The 23768-nt window shown below is 38.6% G+C and overlaps 1 protein-coding gene across 2 annotated transcripts in view; it reads left to right on the top strand.

Annotated features, from left to right (window-relative positions):
* The window catches only part of eml3 (EMAP like 3), a 57437-nt gene that overhangs the window by 32195 nt on the left and 1474 nt on the right, over positions 1-23768 (top strand). The window contains exons 4-22 of one of the 2 annotated variants that reach the window (XM_008434932.3): positions 150-626; positions 3896-4006; positions 4202-4230; positions 8304-8339; positions 9086-9206; positions 10192-10341; positions 12764-12833; positions 13189-13305; positions 14374-14469; positions 17424-17558; positions 18700-18838; positions 19096-19247; positions 19354-19479; positions 19779-19910; positions 20830-20897; positions 21691-21779; positions 22185-22282; positions 23315-23402; positions 23597-23695. In XM_008434932.3, the coding sequence (XP_008433154.1) occupies positions 150-626; positions 3896-4006; positions 4202-4230; positions 8304-8339; positions 9086-9206; positions 10192-10341; positions 12764-12833; positions 13189-13305; positions 14374-14469; positions 17424-17558; positions 18700-18838; positions 19096-19247; positions 19354-19479; positions 19779-19910; positions 20830-20897; positions 21691-21779; positions 22185-22282; positions 23315-23402; positions 23597-23695 (2333 nt within the window). The remainder of the gene's footprint in view (positions 1-149; positions 627-3895; positions 4007-4201; positions 4231-8303; positions 8340-9085; positions 9207-10191; positions 10342-12763; positions 12834-13188; positions 13306-14373; positions 14470-17423; positions 17559-18699; positions 18839-19095; positions 19248-19353; positions 19480-19778; positions 19911-20829; positions 20898-21690; positions 21780-22184; positions 22283-23314; positions 23403-23596; positions 23696-23768) is intronic. The other variant, XM_008434933.3, reaches the window with a different exon arrangement.

The raw sequence follows: 23768 nt of genomic DNA, 5'->3' as shown, positions 1-23768 counted from the left end.
TTAACATGAATGGTGATAACAGGAATGTTGTATTGTTTCTAACATGTTACAGGCTTGTGATGCTGGTCTGTTGAACGTTGGTTGTGTTCATATCTTTGTCTTGCTGTATGACTGGCCTGTGTGGTTCCCAACTTCTGTACCTTCTCCAGCCAACAGTCAGAGAGCATTGTGAGCAATGCTAACGGCTATATAGGAAGCGGAATATCTGCAGAGCAGCAAGGCAGACTGCCATCACTGGATAAGGCAACTCAGACTGAGCCCACCATGTCCGCGCTATCGAGACGCGTTCAGAGCCTCCATCTTGAAGATGGCCTTCCTCCAACGGAGCTCGTGCTCGATGGGACACGAGGCAAACTCCACCGTGTCCCTGGCATGGAGGACGAGGAAGAGGAGGACCAGGTGGATGAAGAAGTCGGAGGGGACCAAGAAAAAGAAACGAGTTGGGCTTCGTCAGTGGAGGAGCCTATTCAGCCAACAACGGTGAGATCCCTTCAGAGGGAAGAATGCCTGGATAGAATCTGCTCTCCGGATGAACCAGGTTCTGCCCCGACCTCTCTCGGCTCAGACCAAAACCTCAGCCTGCGATCTGGACCCCTGTCCCCCATCCAGGAAGGAGAAAGAACGCTGTGCGTGAGCCAGCCTCACCGCTACTTTCTGCATAACCAAATTAATTTTGCATGGCTTTTTAAGACTCAATCAACTTCGATATTGTCTGAGTTGGATTCTGCAAACCCCAGTTGTGCTGCCACAGGCCAAACCTTTAGCTATCAGAATCAGAAAACACCAAGGGACTGGGGGGTGGTGAGGGTCTGTTTTCTAAAATAATCCCAATGGAATCTTTCCCATGTATTTGCTTAAATTGTTGGGAAAACATGGAGCTGGAGTGGAGCATTTGATCCGGCTGAGCGACATGTTCATAATTAGTTCAACTACACTGCAGCAAATGGAAGATGTGCTGCACCATACACCACAGAAAGGTGTATGGTGAGGCTGGCAATACACACGTGCTTAGGCTGAACAGATTAGGTTGTGTGTAAACCTTAATAGCTGTAACTTTTCAAAGGGCATCTGTCCAGACAAGCAGCACTAAAGGAACTGTTCATGAAAAAACTGCCATATAAAGGATTAGGTAAAGACAATAACAAGGAGCTGCTATTCAACTGGGTTTTGCAGAAGTAATCTAATCATTGAATCACTCACCACTGTCCTCAAATTCTGGGATGAATACTTTGGTTCTTCTCTTCCAACTCTTTTGAACAACTGCCTTTCCAATGGTCTGTAAACAACATAGTGGTGAAGCACAGCTGCTTTTGTTTACTGGGACCAGTTCTTGTGTATGACTTTCCTTTTTTGTCCCCAATGCTTTTTGTGGCTTGGAAGAGGGTTTCCTATGTAATGGGTTTCATACATTCAGGATCTCTCTGGTGGCCTTTGATCTACCTCTGATCAATGCCTTGAATGCCGAGTGGTTTCCAACTTGAACTCGGCCTTTCATCTTCCCACTAAAATAAGTTCACCTTGTACAACATGTGCTGTTGGCAATGCAACTGTTCCACTGACACAACAAAACTACGCTGAGCTAGAGCTCTTCAAGGCTTCACCTTTTTGAATTAATGTCACAATCTTTCAGTTAATGGTTAATGGTCTGAATTTATATCACACTTTTCTCACCATATCGACCACCCAAAGTACTTTCAATCAGTCACATTCAAGTAATCATACTCGGGTAGGCAGACCCGTAGACCTACGGGGTCAAGTGCCTTGCTCACAGGCACTTCAACATGTGACAGGATGACGCTGAAATCAAATCCACGTTTTTCAAAAATGTAATCAGAAAAAATCTGACGCTTTTTTTGAAACATTTTAGAACCTAATTACAGATAGTACCAATATTAACATTTAATCAATCAACATACATGTATATTCATTTCAAAACAATAAAATTCCAGGAATGAACGAGAGACTGTTATGAAGGGAGACAAAGAAACATGAGCAATGATCTCAAATCTACCTGTGCAGTCTGTCGTCTGTCCTGAACCTCCAACTTTCCCCAAATATCTCAGATACAGTTCATGCTATTTACTCTGAAATTTCTCTGCACTCTTATAGAAATCTTTACATTGCATGAAATATGAATTTAAAAAAGTGATTGTACATGTAATGAAAACATGTTCATTCCTGTCCTTAAGTTGATGCCTCCTAGAAACCAGAACTTATTGCACAGAGGTTTTGTGTAGTGTGTCTGACATTTTGCAGAGAATGGTTTAAATGATTTCTTTCTAACATGGGTTAAGGTTAAGACAGAACCACAATTCTGTATAGTTATTTTAGATTTATTTTTAAACATATGGTTTATTATGAGATGACTAAAGGTTTCCTCAAGTATTTAGGAAGAAGGTTTATTGCCAAGAGAGTTTTACTTCCTTTATTTAGGCTACCATGAAGCAGTAAATGGATCTTTTGTTAGTTCTTTATGGTGTGTTTTTTTTGGTACATCAGCTAATCATCACAAAGTGAACTGTGGTAAATATAGTTTTTGCCCTTTTTACATAAATATGTTAGAGACTAGAAGTCCCATTACTTGATGAACTGCAACTATTGGTATTGAAGGATGTATGATTGACTTACAGACCAAATGGTTGATTATTTCAGTTTGTTCTTGTAGTTGAGTTCATATTTTGAGAGACATTGTTGAGAAGCAGAGGAACTGGCCATCCTTCCACTATAAACAGAATGCAGCTGCAAATATCAATTATGTTTTTCTTTAATTCTTTTAATTTAACTGATCAGTTTAACAACTTCACTGTTTAGTGGAACAAGCACTCACTTCTTAGTAGCAAACATGTTCAGGGCACAAAAGACAGATAAGATATTTTTATTTTGTGGTTTTTGGGCTCCCCCACCCTTTCTAATGCCGCCCTGGGACACCACCCTTAGAGCTCATATCAAAAACTGCCACTGATTTTCATTAAACATTGAGTTTCATGTCTCCCAAGACTGACAAAGTTTAGTAAATTGTTATTACAAAGACATCTAGTTAAATCATATGTAATTTTAAACAATTCTATTCATATATATACCGTTTAATCGAAAGCAGGTTCAGATTTAAGTCCAGTCACATACAATCCAGTTCCAGCAAACTATACAATACAGATCATACAATACCAATAATATATATATTTTTTTAATTTTAAAAGCCCAGCATGAGCTGATTACTTTTAATCAACTCCTCATCCTGAGCGAGGATGAGGATGATGAACATATAGGAGTAGTTTGATAGATGTAAAGAACATAGCCTTCTTCCGTATTTGCATCCAAATTGTCATGAACACAGTTGGAAAAAGAAATTTCACCTCGTGATGTGAATTTTATGCCATCTCTACTGTGCATTTTCAGAGCAAAATATTCTAAACTCATGTGTGAGAGACAATCTGCCTTCCAGCTAGTGCACTGACCAAACAGGCCACTGACGGGGCCAAACCATTCCTCATTCTCACCTGAAATCTGAAAATGAAGAGCACATGGTTCACTCACTGAGGACGTTTTTCAAATGGACATGACCTGGACTGTTGAAGCAGCAGAGTTTCTGCTGACTTTTGTCAAACTAAAAGCTGCAAAATTCTTTTCCGTTTTGCTTTAATAAACTTGCCTTGATCTCATGCTGATCAGCTCTGATCAACACGTCTTCTCTCTGACTTTTTGTAACAAGCTCTTATCAAACCTGATTAAATTACATCAAATTACAACAGCTGTGCCTGTTTCTGTCTTAGCATGCCTGTAATCATGCTGGCAGCCCCTTGCATACCTCTATTGGGAAAAATCCTAACCCTGTCTGTGGAATTACAGTGTAAGTGTTTTCATTTGAAGGCTCATTGTTTGCATTGTGCCGCTGTAGGGTTCGTAGAAACAGCGAGAAGCTGGCGAATCCAGAGAGGCAAAGGAAGCGTCTGGACAAGAAAGCTGCGTCTTCTGCCAACCTGCTGACCCGCTCCCCCAGCCTGGAGAGGTACGCCGCCATCACTTCCAGCTGACTCCGCTCACTCTTTCCTCACATGTCCTCTGCAACAGACAGTTGGTTGGGATGCTGATTGTGTAAATTTAACATAAGACTCCCTTTCTATAAGAAGATGCTGACAGAGCCACACCGTGTTCTCATGAAGTGGTTTCATGTGTGTCACCTGGGTGTGTTCTCTCTCCACAGCCGGGCGAAGGAGCTGATAGCCAGTGCAGGTAAGGCTGTGGAACGTTTTTGTTGCCAAAGTAAACCCTGTTTCTGTTAATTGGTTTATAGATGCCAAGACATAAACATGATTAGGTCCTAAATCTAATCTAACCTCATGTTGAAAAAGAAAACACAATCTAGAGCCAAAATAAAAACGTGTCTAAAAACTAAGTACACCTTTACTGCTTCAGTAGCAACCTGGTGATGCTAGTGAATGAATTGATCATCAGCAGGTGGGGCCACCTCCATTAAAGCAGGAGGGTTGGCAGTTGGCAGCTGTGGCACATACAGGTGTGCCTTGTCACAATGCCAAGTAGGGAAGACATCAGCAATGATCTTCAACAAGGAGCCGTTGCTACATACTAATCTGTGAGTGGTCAAAGTCCTTATCCAATCATTTAAAGTCCATCATAACACAGTGAGAAATATTACTGACAAAATTATAAACATTTATTATCTTAGTAAATTCAAGCCAAGTTCAGATTGTTGAATGATTGGAAAACAACCTCTAGAGGCAGGTTTGCTCTATATTTTTGCTTTAAATTATTTTCCTTCATAATATATTTTTTGTTTTTCTACTACTTAGTTGTAGAAAGTTGTAGACTATGTACATTGTACATTGATCTGTTTACATATTTACATTATATCTCAACTTAATTCTACCTGAGCCACTAATAAATGAGACTTTGTAGTTAATGTACTTATTTAATAAACTTCAAAATCAAATCTCACATACAAATTTTGTAGGATATACATAGGATGAAAAAAAAAAACTTGTCTGATGAACACATTTAAACACCGGAAACAGACTTTCGTTTCTTTTTTTTCTTTTTTTTCTTTTTTTTAAGCTCTCAGTTGAATTTAAACCAAAATATATTGAACAATCCCAAACACAAATAAAAATTCTTAGGTTTCAGTTTAAGTACATCACTCATTCTGATTGGTGGGCCCACCGAAAACTGAAAAGTCAGTAACATTTTAAATCAGGCCCCTGGCTGCCAGCCGTATCCTGTCACGACTCGCCACAGTTCGGTCCAGATCCTGCTGTCTCTCAGAAGACCCATGAGAAAAGCTACATCTCTCTCAGTACAGACTGTCGAACTCAGAGAGATCCCTCTCCAGCCAGCCTCTACCTCTGAACAGCCTGCAGCATCACAGCTCACTGCTCCACCTCGTCTGTCTGTCAGTCATCTTTGGGTGACGGCGCACAGAGAAGTTGTTGCATTTATCAAGCTGACTTGCAGCAAAAACTCCTTTAAAAGTAACACTGAGTTTCACTCTGAAAACAAAGTTTACACAAATCATTTTATACAGTGTTACTAGTGTTGCTATCTGGGTTTGAATACAATTGTCATGCCATTTTATGGAAATGCCAAAAAGCACCTCAAGCCAGTGTAAAAAACTTTTTTTCTTTTTTTTTAATTGAGGAATTTATTTCAGATTTTGCTGTTTCATCAACTTTTCCTAATATGATACTTCAAAATGCCCATATTTTGTTGATGGGAACGCGGTTAGTGTCAGTTTGAAGACCAGTTGAGGATATTCAGAACACAGAAGCTGGAATATTTTTGTAAGTTTTGCACGAGCTGAAGAAACTGATACACACTGTCCAATAACAGACCAGCTGCTCTCCATTTAGTAATAAGTATGGTTCGTGCTTTATCGCTATACTTTGTTAGTTGTTTTTTTTTATCTTGAGTTGTTTATTTTTGGAGGTTGGATATTGCCTACCTCCTCTCTGTATTTGGACATTTTACAATCACCAATAGAAAGAGAAAATGCACACAAACCTTTTGCCTAAAGAATCCCACCTAAAATCTTCCCCATATACAAACATCCTAATTCATGATGGGTAATTTGGACAAAGATTTTGGTTATGATTTTAAATAAACAGCTCATTCAGCAATGTATGTCTTCACAGGCTGATGCAGTATATATACATCTACTGTATTTTTTAAAGATTTTCTAATTCAAGGATCTTGCTACTGTTGGTTAAGATTAAATATATTAATAGAATTTCTTTTGTTGCTTCTCCAAACTGGTTGTAGTTTGAGATTGAGGTGATTCTCTTAATTCAGCAGCCAGTAAATTAGCGTTCATACCAAAAATAACAGAGTGAAAAGTTTTAATCTGTTCCAAATCCAGGGAACTGACTCAGTTATGTCACTTACTGAGAATTTCACCAGCCCCAACTTGCTAACTTGCTCCTTTCCATGTGAGTTGCTGGGAATGGAGACAAGATGTGTGGGTGCAGCACTGGAATCATATCCGCTGTGGTCAGCTGAGCGCCACTGCTGATCCAACTGACATGGCAGGTTGATGGATGGTTAGCTCTGCAGTGTAGGCTGCCAACGTGCGTTTTTATGTTCTCACTCTGACCTCATCTTGAGCTCCTCATACCCATCTTTCAATGAAAAGATGGGTATGAAATGCAAGTTTTGGTTTTGATCACAATAGAGCAAAGAAAATATTTATTTTAGGAAGGTCTCTTCTGTTGACATTGGCAGCAGTGAACAGTGAGGGGCCATTTCTCTACCAGAGAAAGTCGGTAGAGACTTTCTCTGAGAAATTAAGGTTTCAGGTTCTCACTGTGAGGCAGATCATCACTTGGTGAATTGGAGGTCAAACTGAACCTCTGACTTTCCGTCTGGAATGTAACTCGTGTGCCATCTGAACAATGCCCTCAGTGTTCTAAGGATAATTCATAGTGAAACATACTAACCAACAAAGTAACAGATGATTTGAAGGAAGTTGTTGCAACGCTGTGTGTTCCATTGGGCTCCCAGAGTAACAGGCACCAGAACTGCCTGCAGTTATTTTGGGGTATATCTCCTTTATCCAGTTTCCCCTTTTTTACTTGCAATTCCCACAAACTCTGACCTACTAAATTTAGGTCTAGACTTTGACTGGGACATTCCAACACATGAATATGCTTTGATCTAAACCAACTCCTCCAGAGTTACCGTCATTCTCTTAGCTGCTTCTCTGATTATCATGTCTTGTAATATTTGCAGTTCTCTCTTACTGATGAGTTCTTTGGTCTTAGTGATGTCTTTTCTTCATTAATGATGGAAAACTGGCTCCACAAAGATGAAATTCTCTAGATCACTCCCAGGAGTCTGGAGTAGCTTTCATTCCCTACATATTCCTCCTTCTTTCTTCTGGACATCCTGTCTTTGAAGGTCTGGTCCCATATGATTTGGTGGTCGACTCCCCCTAGAGGCCTGGAGTATTTCTGTGTTGTGGATCGAGTTTATGGCTTTGCTATTTGCGGCATTTCCCCCTTTGCTTCCGGTGGTTGCAGCAATTTGTCTCCAGTTGGAGCATTTTTCTTTAATTGTTGGTTTTTGCTTCTGCTGTCTGTGATTGCAGCATTTGGTGTCTGCAGTGTTTTCTGTTGCATTTGTTCTTTTTGTGCTTGTATGCTTTAGAGTTTACATCATTCATGTGTCTGCAACACATTTCACCACTCTAATGGTTTTCTGTCAAACTTCTGTGGCCTTCACAGAAACAGAATGGCTGGATTTATACTTTATATTCACAGGTGGCAGCACATTGCACTGTATTGGAGTGGACGGTTTTCTACTCGTGTTTGAAAAAGTACAACATTTTCCATGCACTTCATAATCTTGCATCGCTTTGGTCTAATTTACAAATCTAAATTACTCGTCAGTCGGCCTGTTTGCACATCAATGATTTTGTGCAGACTTGTTAGTGGGCTGTCTTAAATCAGCTATCGTTAATTAACGGGGAAATGAAGAACTACTTTAAAGAACTCAGCTCAGATAAAAAGTAACCATATTTGACCATATTTGGCTGCCATATTAAAAGGACTCAGTTCTCAAGAATTTCATAGATGAATTATAAACACAGCACGCTTAGTGGATCTGGTCTTGGCACCAACAGTTTCTAGTCACATTTAAGATGTTCTGTTTAGCAGGATGTTACTGCTAATACATGAGAGTGTGTTACAGATGATTCCATATTAGATCAGTTAAGATTTACAATCAACAGATATTTAAAGCTTCTTTATGTAAACTACATTTTTTTATGCTAAGTTTTTGCATTCTTGTGCACACAGGTTCACCCGGCTCAAGAAGAGGAACTTACAGCCAAGGTACACCAGAAATGACATAATACAGCTCTCTATCTGCACACAGAGGGAAGCAAACAAAGCCTTTTAAAATATTCATTCCTTTATTACCATAAAGGAGTTCAAATCCCTTTTTTATCCTCCTTTGTTTTAAAACTACACCCCACATCTGTACATTGGATAGAAAGGTTTAATAATTTCTAAAAAAAAAAAAATAGAATAATAGATGAGGCTAGAACATCTTTGTACATTCTGTGCTTTAGCAGTCAAAGTGATGCAAAATATAGTTTCTGCAAAGCATTTATACCCTTTATATATGTTGTTAATTTGAAACAGAAGAGCTGCCTAGAAGGAGAAATGAATCTGAAATGTGAACGTTACTGAATTTATGTAAATCCTTTTTCATGGGGATTGAAATATTTGAGAAACAGTTTCAATACCTAATTCTGTTCATGTTAGAAAACATTAATAGACGCCTGAGTCTATTAATGACTTTAATTAACGTCATCAGACTATAGCAATCAGATAAGAGTAAAGCCAGAAGAGGTTTTATAGTGTGATTTGTTTTTGTTTTTTTTCTTGTGTTCTTGAGTAGTTCTTCTTTTACGTAGTTATTTATCTTAAAATAGATTCATTATAAAAGTGAGTTTTATGTGTGGATGTAATATGATGGTCATGGTTTTGGGTTATGCAGCATCCAGAGTGTGTACACGAGACAAATTTCTGTCGGGACAATAAAGTTCTTCTTATCTCTCTATTATCTTATCCAGAACAGTCAATTAAAATGTTCATCCGTGGCCGACCCATCACCATGTACGTCCCGTCCAACATCCAGAACTATGACAACCTGAAGATGGAGCTGCCTTCAGAGAGACTGGAGCTGGACTGGGTGTATCCTTCCACAGGAAGGCCACACAGCTGTGTGTTTATGTGATTGGGCTTGTGTTACATTCACACCTGGTTTCTTTCACTCTGTTGATGGATGAAGGATATGATGCTGTGGAAAGAACTGATCTCATACAGAGGATGTAAAAAGTGTACAGTGTAAATATTGGGTTTTCTGATGTAAAAATCATGTAGTTTTATCATTTTTTACACCTTTAATGTAACATATGTCCTGTATAGTTCTGACAGAAACCTAGCAAATCAATTGGGAATCAAAGCAATTGCAAAAAAATAGGATACACACCAGTGTACACACCCTTAATCCAAAGCATTGCTGAAGAATCTTTTAATAAAGTTTTTGACAGTTTGTCATCATGCCCCATCATGATGTATTTAGATTTGCCCTCGATACCTTGTTCCCCAAATCTCTTATATGTGACGTTATTCCTCAGTTGATGTAAATATTTATATATAAACATTCTGTGATGCTAAAAAATTTAAATCCCTCTTCGTCTGACTGGCTTTGGGAGCTGTTCATAATGCCATGCATTTTGCCAAAACCTGCAGAAGTAACCCATAGTAACGGTATAATGTATGTTTTTTTGTTTTTCATAGTTGTGGCCTGCAAGTTTTGGTTTGTTGAAACGTTAAAACATTCACCCACAAAGTTTAGGAAGAGTGAAGAAAAGCCTGGAGGATTTCTTTGTAACTATGCTTCTTATTGCAACATATAAAGGACACAGCAGACCTCAGTGTCTTCATCAAAGGGATGATGAATTTAAGTTCAGGAACATCAGCCTTCCTATAGGTGATGTGTAAAACGGCTAGATCTTTTTAAACATAAGAGTCTGTGTCAATAATTAACTTAGAGTAGTTTTTATTCATCTAAAGTACAGCTTCTAATTTAAACATTGTGATAAATATGTGAATGGTTTATCATGTAGTGATGCATTACAAAATTTAAGTGTTGCCACCTTAACCCTGTCCGTAGCTATGGTTACCGGGGACGGGACTGCCGTGCTAACTTATTTTTCCTTCCATCTGGTGAAGCGGTTTACTTCATTGCTTGCGTCATTGTGCTCTATCACATCAAGAACCGGATGCAGCGCCACTACCGCAAACACACCGACTCTGTCCGATGGTCAGTAAAACTAAACAATCCTCTGCATATGATCAAGGAAAAACTTTGTTCTCTTAACCCTTTCATGCATAGTGGTCACTACAGTGCACAGCTATCTAAAAGCCATTTTCTTGTGCTTCTTGTGGATTTTTATGTTAAAAATGCACACAGACCACTGAAGTGGACACTAATGCATCAAAAAATACACTATCAACTACTGGCCATCAGCTGCAAATGCAAGAAATTATTTTTTGTTAAACCCAATATGGCCGACAGACAAAAAAGCATGCCAACTGACCCTGACCCTCCTTCTACTGTAGATGACTCTTGCAGGTAAAAAAAAATATTGTGACATCAGATAACCCCTAAAGAGCAATACTACTGATGTATTTTTCAACTAAAAACTTTATATTTGGAGAAAATTACAATTGATCACCTAAAAAAAAAAAGAAAAAAAATCCTACCTTTTTTTATGACTTAAGCTTAAGAGAATCAAAAAAGATTTTTGAAAAAAAATCCTGACATATCATAATTCATGCATGAAAGGGTTAATTCGACTTGATGTGATAGTCTATGTTCTTCCATGTTGACAGTATCTATTTCTCACAAAAATCAAAGGATGCTTGATTTAGGTGAAGTTTCAGGATGAACCTAAATTGTACTATAACCTTTACAGGTGAACATTCTCAGATCGCTGAGCTTAGAGTTTCAGTTTCACAGAGAGACTGTCAGAGTCACAGAAAGCCATAGAAGTGGACGACCTTTAGCCACATCCCACACTGATGACCACTTTATTGTGATCAGTTCCCAGTGGAACTGCATGATGGATGCCTCTGAACTCCTGGCACCTGAGCGTCATGTCAGACCATTGGAAACCATTTCCATCAGCATGGTCTGCATGCTGGATGACCTGCAGTAGCAGCTGACCGGTAGCGTCATTGTCTTGCTTAGCCAGGCAGCATTTACCCTGGACAAGGAGTCAGTCCTGTTCTCTGAAGAAAGACTGGAATGCTGAAAATGTCGATTGCTTCTAAATGCTGTGTGTTATCACACTGATTATTCTCTTTATGACCGTATTGAAGTACTAACAGAGTGCCAAGGGATGACATGAAAATAGGCTGTAAAAATGTTTCTTCCAGATCTGAAACTGTTTGTACAGATTTGTGATCTAGTTCCATACTTTATTAAACTCTACTCAGAAATCAATTTTTAATAGGCGAATTTATTTAAGAACAAGCTGCAAATTGTTATTTGGCTCTAGTGAAGTTGGAGAAGAAAAAATCTAAACGACCTGTTAAATTCCTTTACTAAGATAACCTCCCTATAATAAGTGGACGTGCAGACAAGCATTGCTGCCATCATGAGAAAGGGAAGTTTGCCCTCTTTCAGTTCTAGTTTTTCATATTTCAAGAAATGATAGAGATAATCTGATCTTTGTCAGGCTCTAAAATGATTTAGAATTTTTGACATCATTGGCTTCATGATTTTCAGATAGCCTCACATTTAACTCTAGAATACTTTCAACTACAGAGGAGTTCAAAGTCCAGTCAAAGGCTGCACGATCAGATGGAGAGATTAAAGAAAATATTCTGATTATAATCTTAGTTTAGTAATTTTCAAAGAATCTAACAGCAGAATGAATGTTAACTCCTATGACCTTAAGCTTATGAACTGGATTCTATTTCTTTATTTAGATTAGGTTTCCTGTAAGCCTGTTTGGGCTTGGTATGTTATGATTGTGTGATGTAATAAAACTAATCTATGAGAGTGTTTTGCACTCAGCTATAAAATAGTTCTTGGATGATGTATTGTCTTTCAATTAAAATTTGGTCACAAAACATGCGCTGTGGAGAGCAGCATGTTGAATGTTAAGGAGTTTTCTGTAAAGCAGAAACTTTCTGCAGCCTGAACAGCTTGATAATACATTCTGACATTAAAAACTGATGTGGATTCTGATGAACACCTACTTCAGTGATCTGGTTGGATATCAGCGCTTCTGACTGAGGGTTGTCCTCATCAAGTTTTCATTTATCCCTGTTTTCGGTGTAATTTATTTAAGAATATAAAATGCCCAATACTTCATCAGAATCAACTGTTTCTGTGCAGTAACACGACACACTACATCCTATTATTACTTTCACTGATGGTGTTCTTGATGCTGCAGTTTCCAATCCATTTGTAACCACGGTGACAGATATTTTGTCCCATCCAGAGTCCCGTAGAGCAGACCCACCATTTATCAACAGTGTGTGAGATCCACTCTATGATGAACACTCTCAAATACGTGACACAAACTATACCATTTATCTGTATGATGGCATGTTTTCATTATGGTGAATAGGATCCGGACGCAAGTCACTACATATGCACTTATTTTTGTTCTTTCTTCTCTGGATTCTTTTCTAAAGGTTTTGAAGTAAATGAAAATATTTATTTTCTGCAGTCTTGCTGTTCATCCTGACAATGTTCGAGTGGCATCTGGACAGACAGCCGGCGTGGATAAAGATGGAAAGGTAACTACTGCTGTGGCAGTAATATTGGATGATGCTGAAAACAACACATGAATGAAAGCAACACATTTAATTAGTTGGTACATTTCAAAATGCTCTTGAGCCTGTGTCTATCAATCGGGAATATGTAGTAATATATCATACATGGGAATTTGAATACATTTTTGCCTTGCATAAAATAAATATAATTGTTCTGCATGCTATATGGATGCTGTGTGGTGTATTTTTATTCTTTATGTTATGTATTTATCTGTGATTGTCCTTGCTGTCTGCAAAACAAATTGCTCCTTATGGGTCAATAAAGTTTGATCTGATCTGTTCTGCTCTGTAGATGATATGGTTTTATGTTTTATTTTAGCCAATGCAGGCATGTGTTCATATATGGGACTCTGCTACCCTGGTCACCCTGCAGCAAATAGGCCTCGGAACCTTCCAGAGGGGAGTGGGAATGGGATCGTTGGCTTTCTCCATTGTTGTAAGTTGTTTTAGTTTACATTGTAACTGTAAACTGCTCTTTACTTTGAATTTGCTCAGACTTGACGTTGTCAAGTTGATCAGGATTGCATGATATAGATGAGTAAAAGACATGTCCTCCAACTGGTGAAATGTTAAAATGAACCAAGATCTGAAACTGATGATGGAGGCCTAGAAATCACTTATATCATTAATACAAATTTCTAAGATTGTGACGTCACAAAAACAAGCAATTGCTGGAAAATCATCCTAGGGAAAATCTAGTTTTTTAATGAAAAAGGACGTAAGATGTGTCATGATTGCTTTCGTACTGAAACGAGGCTAATGTGAACTAACTGCATTTTAACAATTGCAACCGCCAGTTGATCTTAATATGGTGAGAGGAGGACTTTAGTTTCCCTTAAATTAAAAAGTATTCTGTTGATCAGATTCAAACTTCGGGGCTGCGTTTCAGAAAGCCGGGTTAACAAGCTCTGAGTAAACCTACCCAGCTCTGTGAAACAGAACAGGAGATATCAACTAGCTAAATCAATTCTGTGTCAAGTTACCTCGGAGTTAAACATGAGCGAGCATGATGAAGAAGTCCTCATCAATGCACAATTCACCATGGCAACAGGAGAATAAGAAGAAGCCTGAAAGTTTGCACTTCTTGCCAATGGAATTAGAAATTTTAATGACGGCATAAGGAGAATATGAAAACATATTTAACAAACAATCAAAGATAAATTGACTGTGGCAAAAAACAGCAACAGTAAAAATATATTAAGATATGTGACAGAGGTTTCTGCGGAGTATTTACTCTCCGACATCTACAGGCTCCCACAGAAAAGGACAGGACATTTCTGACTCTTTGCTTGTGCCAGGTCTCAGCTAAAAAGTAGGACAAACTCAGTATTTGTTCAAACAGATGAGTACACATATACAAACACAACTTTTGAAAAACACACAAACCATTATTTACATAAGTCAAAAGAGGAATAAATTCAAATCTGAGTTTTCAGGCATGTTTGTGCTCTTGAAACCGTTTCATATTTATGATGTATTTTCTTGTTTTGAATCAACGATTTAGGATTCTGGAACTTTCCTTTGTGTGATTGATGACTCTAATGAACACATACTGTCTGTGTGGGATTGCACCAAGGGGACCAAGCATGCAGAGATTAAGGTAATCAAAGAACACTGTGAAGTTGAGCTTCATTTTCCACCAGTCCAGGCTTTGATATCTCAGAGTCACTGCAGCAACTGATCCAAACACGTCCACTCTCTCTTAAGGACAAGTAAGTTAGAAAAATCATCTGCCAAAAATTGGAAAACCACTTTTAGATCTCGCTCTCTAACCCCTGAGAATATCTCTCAAATTCTAGGAGCTTGTTCAGGGAATTTGGACGGATCACACTAAACAAAATGTTTAATTGTTACTTTTTATTCTAGGTTTCCGTATTTCCTTACAATTTTTTTTAATTTGCTCTAGTGGCCTTTATTTGATAGTTAATTGACAGGAAAGTTGGTAATGAGAGAAGGGGGAAGACATGCAGCAAAGGTCACCAGGCCGGGAATCGAACCTGCAATGGTCACGTCGAGGACTAAGGCCTCCATTCATGGGTTGTGCTTAACCCTTGCACCACCACAGCACACTCTCGTATTTCCTTACAATCTTTTTTTTCTTGTTACTTACCAAGTTTGGTTGCTTTTCATGTCCTAAATTACACTTTCCTTTACTTGCTGAAGATAAAGTAACAGTTGAACTTGACCTCTGTGACCTCCACTTTATCTGGGAATCACCATTACAAGAGAGAACAATTATCTCATTAAAGATAATAAAACAATTAAATAATGACAAACAACATCCAGCACAATAATCACCCTCAAAGATAACTCTGGTAAGCATGGGCCAACTCCCCTGACTGAAGAGATACTACATACATGCCATATGATGAAATGCATTGGCACAGAAACCATAACTAATTCATCCTTTACATTTTACAGTAATTTGTGTATTAATAATGAATTAAACATTAAGGTCATGCAGTTTTAGATTGAGCCGTACCAACATAAGGTCACAGTTTTCATCTGCTAGATCAGGAAGTCTGAAACTCTGGAGCCGCAAGTGGCTCTTTGGCTTCATTTATCAAACAATGAAATGTTACTCTGTTTTTGTTTTTTTGGTTTTGTTCTTTTGTTCTGTGTCCCCATTAAAATAAAAGTGGTCCATTGGTACATCTGGTCTATTACTGCCACTGCTGGTAAGCAACATTAACCTGATCAAACTGAATATTCTTGCAAAGTATTTGTTTAGTTCAGTCATTCCTCTTTTTTCTCCAAATCCTTTTTTTGTCGTCTAAGATTGCAGAATCTCATCTCACACTTGTAAAGCCAAACGAACTTTAACATTTAAGAGACACTTGCAGAAATGCAAAACAAAGCACACTTTGGGGAGTTCAATTTGTCCTCACAATGTAGAAAGGAAATAAGCCACCCCATGGGAATTACAACATCTCTTAATTAAGTTCTTCTTTTCTATTATCTTATTGTCTACAATGGTTTTGTTTATCAAGGTGTGACTCAGGTTAACAAACTTCTTCATCTGTGCAGGTTGTTTCTCTGCAGCCAGTCTAGTCATTTCTTGAATTCCACCCTGGCATTTATCCAATTTGGCATGACTGAATTTGAGATCTTTTTACATTGAACGATAATGAATATCTTAATGTTCATTATCATTGTCCTAATGGGTTTCACTGATATAAAATTCACACCCAGGTTGGCAACCATCCCATGTAATGTTTGAATCACTTTAGGATGTTAAACTCTGACATCCATCTTCAGACAGAATCAGAAAGAGTCACAAAGTTTTGTGCCGTGTAAAATAAAGTGATTGGAATGTATTGGTGCTTTATAAATGACCTCCACCTCCAGAGAGATGAGGGTGAAGCCTCCTGATGGGGCGGGGGCTCTGCTGTGTTTAAATGGGCTTTTTACCCCAAACTACTCAACTTTCTTGGGAGTCATTTTTCTGCATTGCTGTCATGGCAACTCTATAAATATTTGGCAAATTCTTTGTGTGAATATGTGTGTTTATAGTTGGGTGTTGAAAAATGTACATGATCTAAAAGAGTTTCCCTGCCTGTGACTGCAGTCCAACACTGGACCCGTCCTTTGAGTTTACAGCACACAGAAACAGCAAACTTCCACCCGCTCTCATTTCTTCACCACATTCTTCCCTGCATGAATGAGTCTTTGTGTGGCACTTTACTGCAATCTTTACTGTTATTTTCTTTATAAACTGAGTGGGGAAATTACATCCTTAACTGTTTTTTGTGCCCTTCTCAAAATTATTCAGACGCTTGAAATCTCATATTGTCATATAACAACCACATGCTCACATGTTTTTTATTGGGTATTTCTTCAGTTACATCTGCAGATCTGTTCTGGCTCTACCAGCTTCGCATATCTCCAGACTGAGATTTCTGCCCACCCTTCTGCAAAATAATTACATCAGGCTAGTTGGAGAACATCCTACTACAAATTCTCAATATTATTGAAGTTTGAGCTTTGAATAGGACTCGTTCTAACACATTAATAGACTATACTGTAGGCTGTACCTCTGGCTGTGTTATAAGCAAACCTGATAAGTTTTCTATTCCCTTTTATAGGAAATCAAAACCACAGCATTATGCTGCCACCACCATGTTTCACAGTGGGTTTAGTCTTATCAACATGATGTACTGGATTTCCATCACTCATAGGGTTTTCCCCACAGGCCAAAAAGTTCTGATTTGGCCTCGTCTGACAAGAACTCCCTCTAAAATAATTCTGTGTGTTGACGTCAGTGTCCATTAGTGCCAATTTTTTTGCATGTTTTAGGTTTTTCCAACTTCACTTTTTCGCTAGTGGTGAACTCTAAACATGTTTTATTTTCTTAGCTTTCATTCAACGGTGGCAGGTTTTAGTTTGATCTGACCAAAGTTTAGGAAACTCCACATTTACATCAGTACAGATCCCATTACCTAACCTGTATGCTTGATGTCTGATGTTGCTGCATTTCACTCTTTGAAGACTTGACCGGCGGTCAGTGTCCCTCTGCTGTAGTTGAGCTGAACCTGCCTGTGCTCCTGTGTGCAGACGACCAATGAGGCTGTGTTTGATGTGAACTTCAGCCCCAGTGACAGTAACAACATCATCACCTGTGGGAAATCCCACGTCTACTTCTGGACACTCAGCGCAGGGCAGTTCACCAAGAAACAAGGCATCTTCGGAGTAAGGCTCAGATTTCCGCTTGTCTCCTGTCACGTCGTCCTGACAGGTTTTCTGTGTTAGTGGTTGGTGATGAGCGAGAGCTTCCATGTTGTTTGCAGCTTCCTCAGTTTGAGCCTGAATGGGGAAGCAGGAAGCCCTTTTAAAGAGAACTGAAAATTAAAGACAAACATTATTCATGTCTAAAAGAGGATGTATGACACATCAGGACCATTTTGAACAGATTCATTTTATCAACAAGGACAATAATACAAAACTTCAAGCCTGTATAAAAATGTATGGTACCTTTTTCATCACCATCTGACATTAAATGACACTGTCAACTTTTCATGTTTAGATCTGCACTAGCACATTCTACTAAATGTGCACTAAGGGAAACTGAGTATGTTTCCCTTAGTTACTGTTGAGTACTAGGAGAAAGAATACTGGGGCTTCCCATCTGCACCACTCCTGAAAGAACCACTACTGCCTGCATATTTATAAATCAAGCTTATAAAGCAAGGTATTGAGATTAATCACAGCACTAGAGTGTGATTAATCTGATTTAAAAAAACAACTTCTAATTGACTGACAGCAATCGATTGACAACAGTACTACTGTATTGCTGTCAATTGATTAGAAGTTGTTTTTATCAGACACACAATGCCATCTGTTTTGTGAAGTGCACCAGTCCCTCCTACAGCAGAACTTTACAACTGAGCTTCCTGCTTTTTCTCCAAGTGTAATGATGGACCTACATGGTCATGAACTTTGGTGTCATCACACCACAGGACACGTCTCCAAGCGGTGAACAGACAGCGGTATGCAGACATCTGGGAGAAGCAGACTCATGGAAGACCACACTTCTGGCCCATTTGGTTTCATTTTGTCACAGTGCCACACAAGTAGAGAGTTAGTTTGAGCTCTGGCCATAGGTGTAGCTTTATTTAGCTGAAATGCTACGCAGAAGCCTACAAAGTCATGACATCATCTTTTGGGCTTTCCTAAATGGTTTTAAGGCATAGGGAACTTCTGACTTTGAGGGGAGAAATAAAGCAAAATTCTCTCATCATCATTGTCTTTAGCAAATAGAAATAATTTAAAATAACCTCAGCTATCAGTTAAATTGTTGCTTTTAAAAAAAAATTTGTTTTCTTATTTACAGAAATACAAGAAGCCCAAGTTCATCCACTGCTTTGTGTTCAGCCTAACTGGAGATGTTCTGACCGGAGACTCTGAAGGCAACATCCTGCCATGGGCGAAGTCTGCTGCAGACACCAAAACGCTTGGTAAAGGGGCCAAAGGTCAGTGTGTTCACATGCTAACAGGAAGGTTCTGGTTATAAAACCTTGTCTGCTAATCTTGAAAAATAAAAAATACAAGAGAACCTTAGCAAATTCAGTTTGATATTAGAATCCTAAAGTCACGATGATATTACGTTACGGATTTCATTCTTTATATATTATGTTACATAAAGTCATAGCATAATATTAACTGTATAAAATAATCCATATAGCTTTGACCTGTGCACAGTTCCTTTAACACTTTGCTTTTCAAACAGAAACCTATCAGATTGTGCGTCCAATCAAAGCACACGAAGGCAGTGTGTTTACCCTGTGCACCCTGAAGTGTGGAGCTCTGCTCAGCGGAGGGGGAAAGGACCGCAAGATCATCCGCTGGAGCGCCGACCTGGCTCCGGAGAGAGAGTGTGAGGTGATCTGCAGCTGTGTGTGTCTGTGTTACATCTGGCGTGTGAAGCATCCTCCCCATGGGAGGGAAATGCCTGGAATGTTGGAATTAACTGGGCCGTTATGTTCAGATTCCAGAAAAGTTTGGGGCTGTCCGCACCGTTGCTGTTGTAGATGATGAGGGACTTTTGGTTGGTACAACCCGAAATGCAATCCTCAGAGGATCTTTCTCTGATGGGTTTGTTGCCATAGTTCAGGTATGTTCATAATATCAGTTTTCCTTTTGCTCTGTTTGCATACTTGAGGTAAATGGACCAAGCAGCTCAGATCAGCTGTAACTGCAGCAGGAGGGAAGAAATTTTAATTTTCATCAGCTTCCCTCTCTCTCTCTCTCTCTCTCTCTCTCTCTCTCTCTATATATATATATATATATATATATATATATATATATATATACATATATATATATATATATATATATATATATATATATATATATATATATATATATATATATATATATATATATATATATATATATACACACATATTTCAGGGTCATTTAGATGAGATGTGGGGTCTTGCTACTCACCCCTCTCAGAGCATCTTCCTCACCTGTAGCCATGACAGGCAGGTGTGTTTGTGGAACACAGAGGAACACAACCTGGACTGGTGTATCACCCTCGAGGTAAGAATCACTTCTTCTAATCTTTAGCTCTGTTTTTTAAACTCATGCAGAATGAAGGCTTTTTTATAGCATCTTATTAATCTGCAGATTTTCTGGAATATCTGGTTGAACTGGAATGCATGTAATTGAATTGAAATTGGTCTGCATGTTTAGATTGAATTAGTTCATTTGGAGTTATTTATTTTATGCCAAATTTGTTTACTTTTCCCACAATTCAATGCTCTATGCACAGTCTGTGAGCGCCCCCATATGGACAAATAATTAGTAACTGAATTAATTAATAGAATACTAGGGTCCTATATGAGGCACAAGTGCTGAGCATATGGAGGTGAGTATAAATTCATTAACGTTTCATAAAATTAGATATATTATTATATAAGTGATTATTCCTTAGCTAGCTGAATACTGAATGCAGCTTCAATACTCTTTAGAACGATGTTCTTGTGCTTCCTGTGATCTCTGACTGTCTGGAAACTTTAACACTATTTAATCTAAGTAACGTAACCCAGACATGCTTGATTATTCCAAAAAGAAGATTGATTTGGTTGCAATATTTGTTGCAGAAGTTGTTCAAACAATTTTAGGGGCATGTATGTTTGTTTTTTAGCAATCAGAGTGCTGACTTGACTGATGAAGGGATTTCAGCTGGACTCTTTAACAGCAGGAAGTTATCTGTCAATAGCTAACACATTGAAAACGGGGCTTTTTTTATTTAGTTATACTTTTAAAGCTAACAAAGCATCCTGTGATAAAATCCTTACAGAAATATAATCAAATATGGTTTTGTGTAAGTAAGGTTCAAAACAGAAAGATATGCAGACTGAAGATTTTACTGCAGTCTAGAAACCGTCTCAACTTTGCTTTTACAGACAAACTGCATTTATCCAACAAAGATTAAATGGATGTTTGTCTCTGACAGGAGTATGGGTTGTGTGCTGGTTTCTGCCCCAGTGGATCGGTTGTGTCTGTTGGCCTCAGCACAGGAAGGTAATGCAATACAATAACTATGCAACAATGATATGAAGTTCTGCTGATCACATTAAAATCATCTAAAATAGCTGCAATAGGGACAGTGCAGAGTTAGAAGTAGAGCAGTCACTCATATACAGAGGCTATTGGTCCTAAGCTCAGCTGACTGCGGTTTGATTCCCAACCCTGGGGGAACAATCACATTCATTAAGGATTTTTCTCCGGCCACATTTCTTCCTCGAAGACAATGGGTCCAGTTTTTAATAATGCGTTGGACAGTTCTCAACCCAATTTTAGTATTTTCTGAAAATTCCTTAGATATTTTCTCTGCTTGATGCATGCCAATGATTTGACCCTTCCCAAACAGACTGACATCTTTTCCACAACCAAAAATAAGAAGCAACTCATTGCACCAGTTGGGGTTAAATAACTTGTTGCCAACTGAAACGTGCAGAAATGATCCAATAGGAGGCTTTCACCTATTTGCTTAATTACATTCGTTTGGCAACTTTTTTTTGGCCAGGCAGTGTAATTTATTTAACAAAAGGGCGACGCCCCGCAGAGCTGCAGACTCAGGCACCTGTCTACAGAAGGAGTGTACCGAGATGTGAATTTCCTTCTGGGATTAATAAACTATATTATAAACTATATTTACCATTCATTCATTTACTTGAAGGCGTTTTACACATCTTTAGCAAGCTGTCAATAAATGTGGAGTGTGTTGCACTGGATTAGTTAGCATAAAGCAGCAGCAGTGTATGTTTGACCTGGCAGCTCCCTGACCGTCTGCTTCTCCCTGTAACTCTGACAGGTGGGTGGTCCTCGACTTGGTAACCAAGGAGGTGATTTCTGAATCCATAGACGGGAATGAACAGCTATCAGTCATGAGATATTCACCAGGTATGCCATCTGCAGAAATCACACCTTTTTTTTAAAGAATGTAATACATACCACAATGTTTCAGAACTTTCTGTGCATCTGGAAAATATTCACAGCTCTTTAGTTTTTCCACAATCTTATTCCAAATTCTATCAAATTAACATCTTTCCTCAAAATTCTACACAAAATTAAATGTATATGACTTTTCTGTGTGATTTTTGAAAATTTATTTAAAAAAAAAATAGAAAACCAAAAAATTGTATTTGGGGGGGAAATGATAGAATATAAACACACATGTAGTTAATTCTGTGGTTTATGATTTTTTTTTTTCATTTTCTTCTCTGTACATAATTGAAGAAAAAAGGAATAACATGAAAAACAGTGGAAGTCCCCTTTAACTGAACTAATGGCTTCTTGTGTCTTCAGACGGACGCTTTTTAGCTGTAGGCTCTCACGACAACTTCATCTACATCTACAGCGTGACAGAGAGTGGCCGCCGCTACAGTCGCTTCGGAAGGTGTAATGTGAGTTACATTCATGCATGTGTATCATAATAAGCAGGAAGAAGTACGAGTTTTATTTAAGTTCTTTCTTTAATTCAATTAGTATGTGAAACACATGTATAGCGTTGATTCCTTACTGACAAAGTGATACATTTTAAGCATTTGTTAATTTAGATGATTGTGGCTTATAGCTAATAAAACCATAAATTATTTTATCTAGAAATTTGAAAATTTGCTCTGTACCACTTACAAAGCGAGATAAAGACCAATGAAAATAATATTTTTGAATACTGAAATGTGGGGCTACTGAAAAGGACCCACCATGTACTGTCCATGTGCTGTACAGCATATGCTCTCAGTTGTTGGAATTCGGGTTCTTTTGCGTGAATTACTGCGTTAATGCAGCGAGGCATGAAGGCAACAGCCTGTGGTTCTGCTGGGTTGTGCAACAAGCCCAGGTTACCTCGGTAGCAGCCTTCACCAAATCTGCTGCTACTGCTGTCGGTTCTGGTGTCTGTCATTTCTTCTTGACAACAGCCCATAGGTTCAAAATTAGATCAGTGATTAAAGCTGTACTTTTAGCAGTGTTGGGCCGAGTGTTGGGAGAGATTTTTTTAAATTGGCCGACCACTGGTCAGGCAGCGACTGGAAGTGGTGTCAAGGATGGAAGGAAGCTCAGTCCTGATGATTCTTTCTGCTGTCCTCAACACTCTCTGTATACTTTGCCAGTCAGAGGTGTTACATGCCACAAACCAGACTGGGATGCTGCTGGTCAGTTTGCTCTCTACTGTCCCTCTGTAGGAAGTGATGAGGATGGGAGGGGGGAGGTTTGCTCCTCTCATCAGACGTAAAAATGCAGAAGTTTCTGAGCTCTTTTCACCAGACCAGAAGTTTGGAGGGATCAGGTCAAAATGTTGACACAGATATACTGAGATAAATCCATACCACAGTCTTATCTACATTATATTCATGTTTATAATGACATTTTCTTTATTAAGAAAAAGAAAACTGAAGAATAAAATAATCTACATTCATATCTGTCTTTTTTATTAGGGACACTCCAGCTTCATAACTCATCTTGACTGGTCCAAAGACAGCTGTTACATAGTGTCAAATTCAGGCGACTATGAGATCCTCTACTGTAAGTACACATCCAGAATTGTGCAGCTACGGATGTTATAAACTGAAAAAAAAAATTCCATTATCACACCAGGAAAAAATGTGTAGTAATGATCAACTAAACTAACTGCAGACCATAAGAAGGAGAGGCTTGAACCACTTGGAGCACATCTTTTCTATAGAGCCTATTTGACTTCTCTCAATATGTTTTAATAGGGGACATTGCCGGAGGATGCAAGCTGTTGAGGAACCGCTTTGAGAGCAAAGACAGAGAATGGGCCTCTTTCACTTGTGTGCTGGGTTTCCATGTCATAGGTGAGAAACATCAAACACACTCTGCAAGTAAACGTTGTGGCTTTGGGATAAGGAGCCAGGCTGATGCCAATGT

Source organism: Poecilia reticulata, chromosome 18, assembly GCF_904066995.2.
Source record: "Poecilia reticulata chromosome 18, P_reticulata-male-v2, whole genome shotgun sequence".
NCBI classification, from domain to species: Eukaryota; Metazoa; Chordata; class Actinopteri; order Cyprinodontiformes; family Poeciliidae; genus Poecilia; species Poecilia reticulata.
Note: the sequence above shows the minus strand (reverse complement) of the source record. Positions and strands in the feature narration are given on the sequence as shown.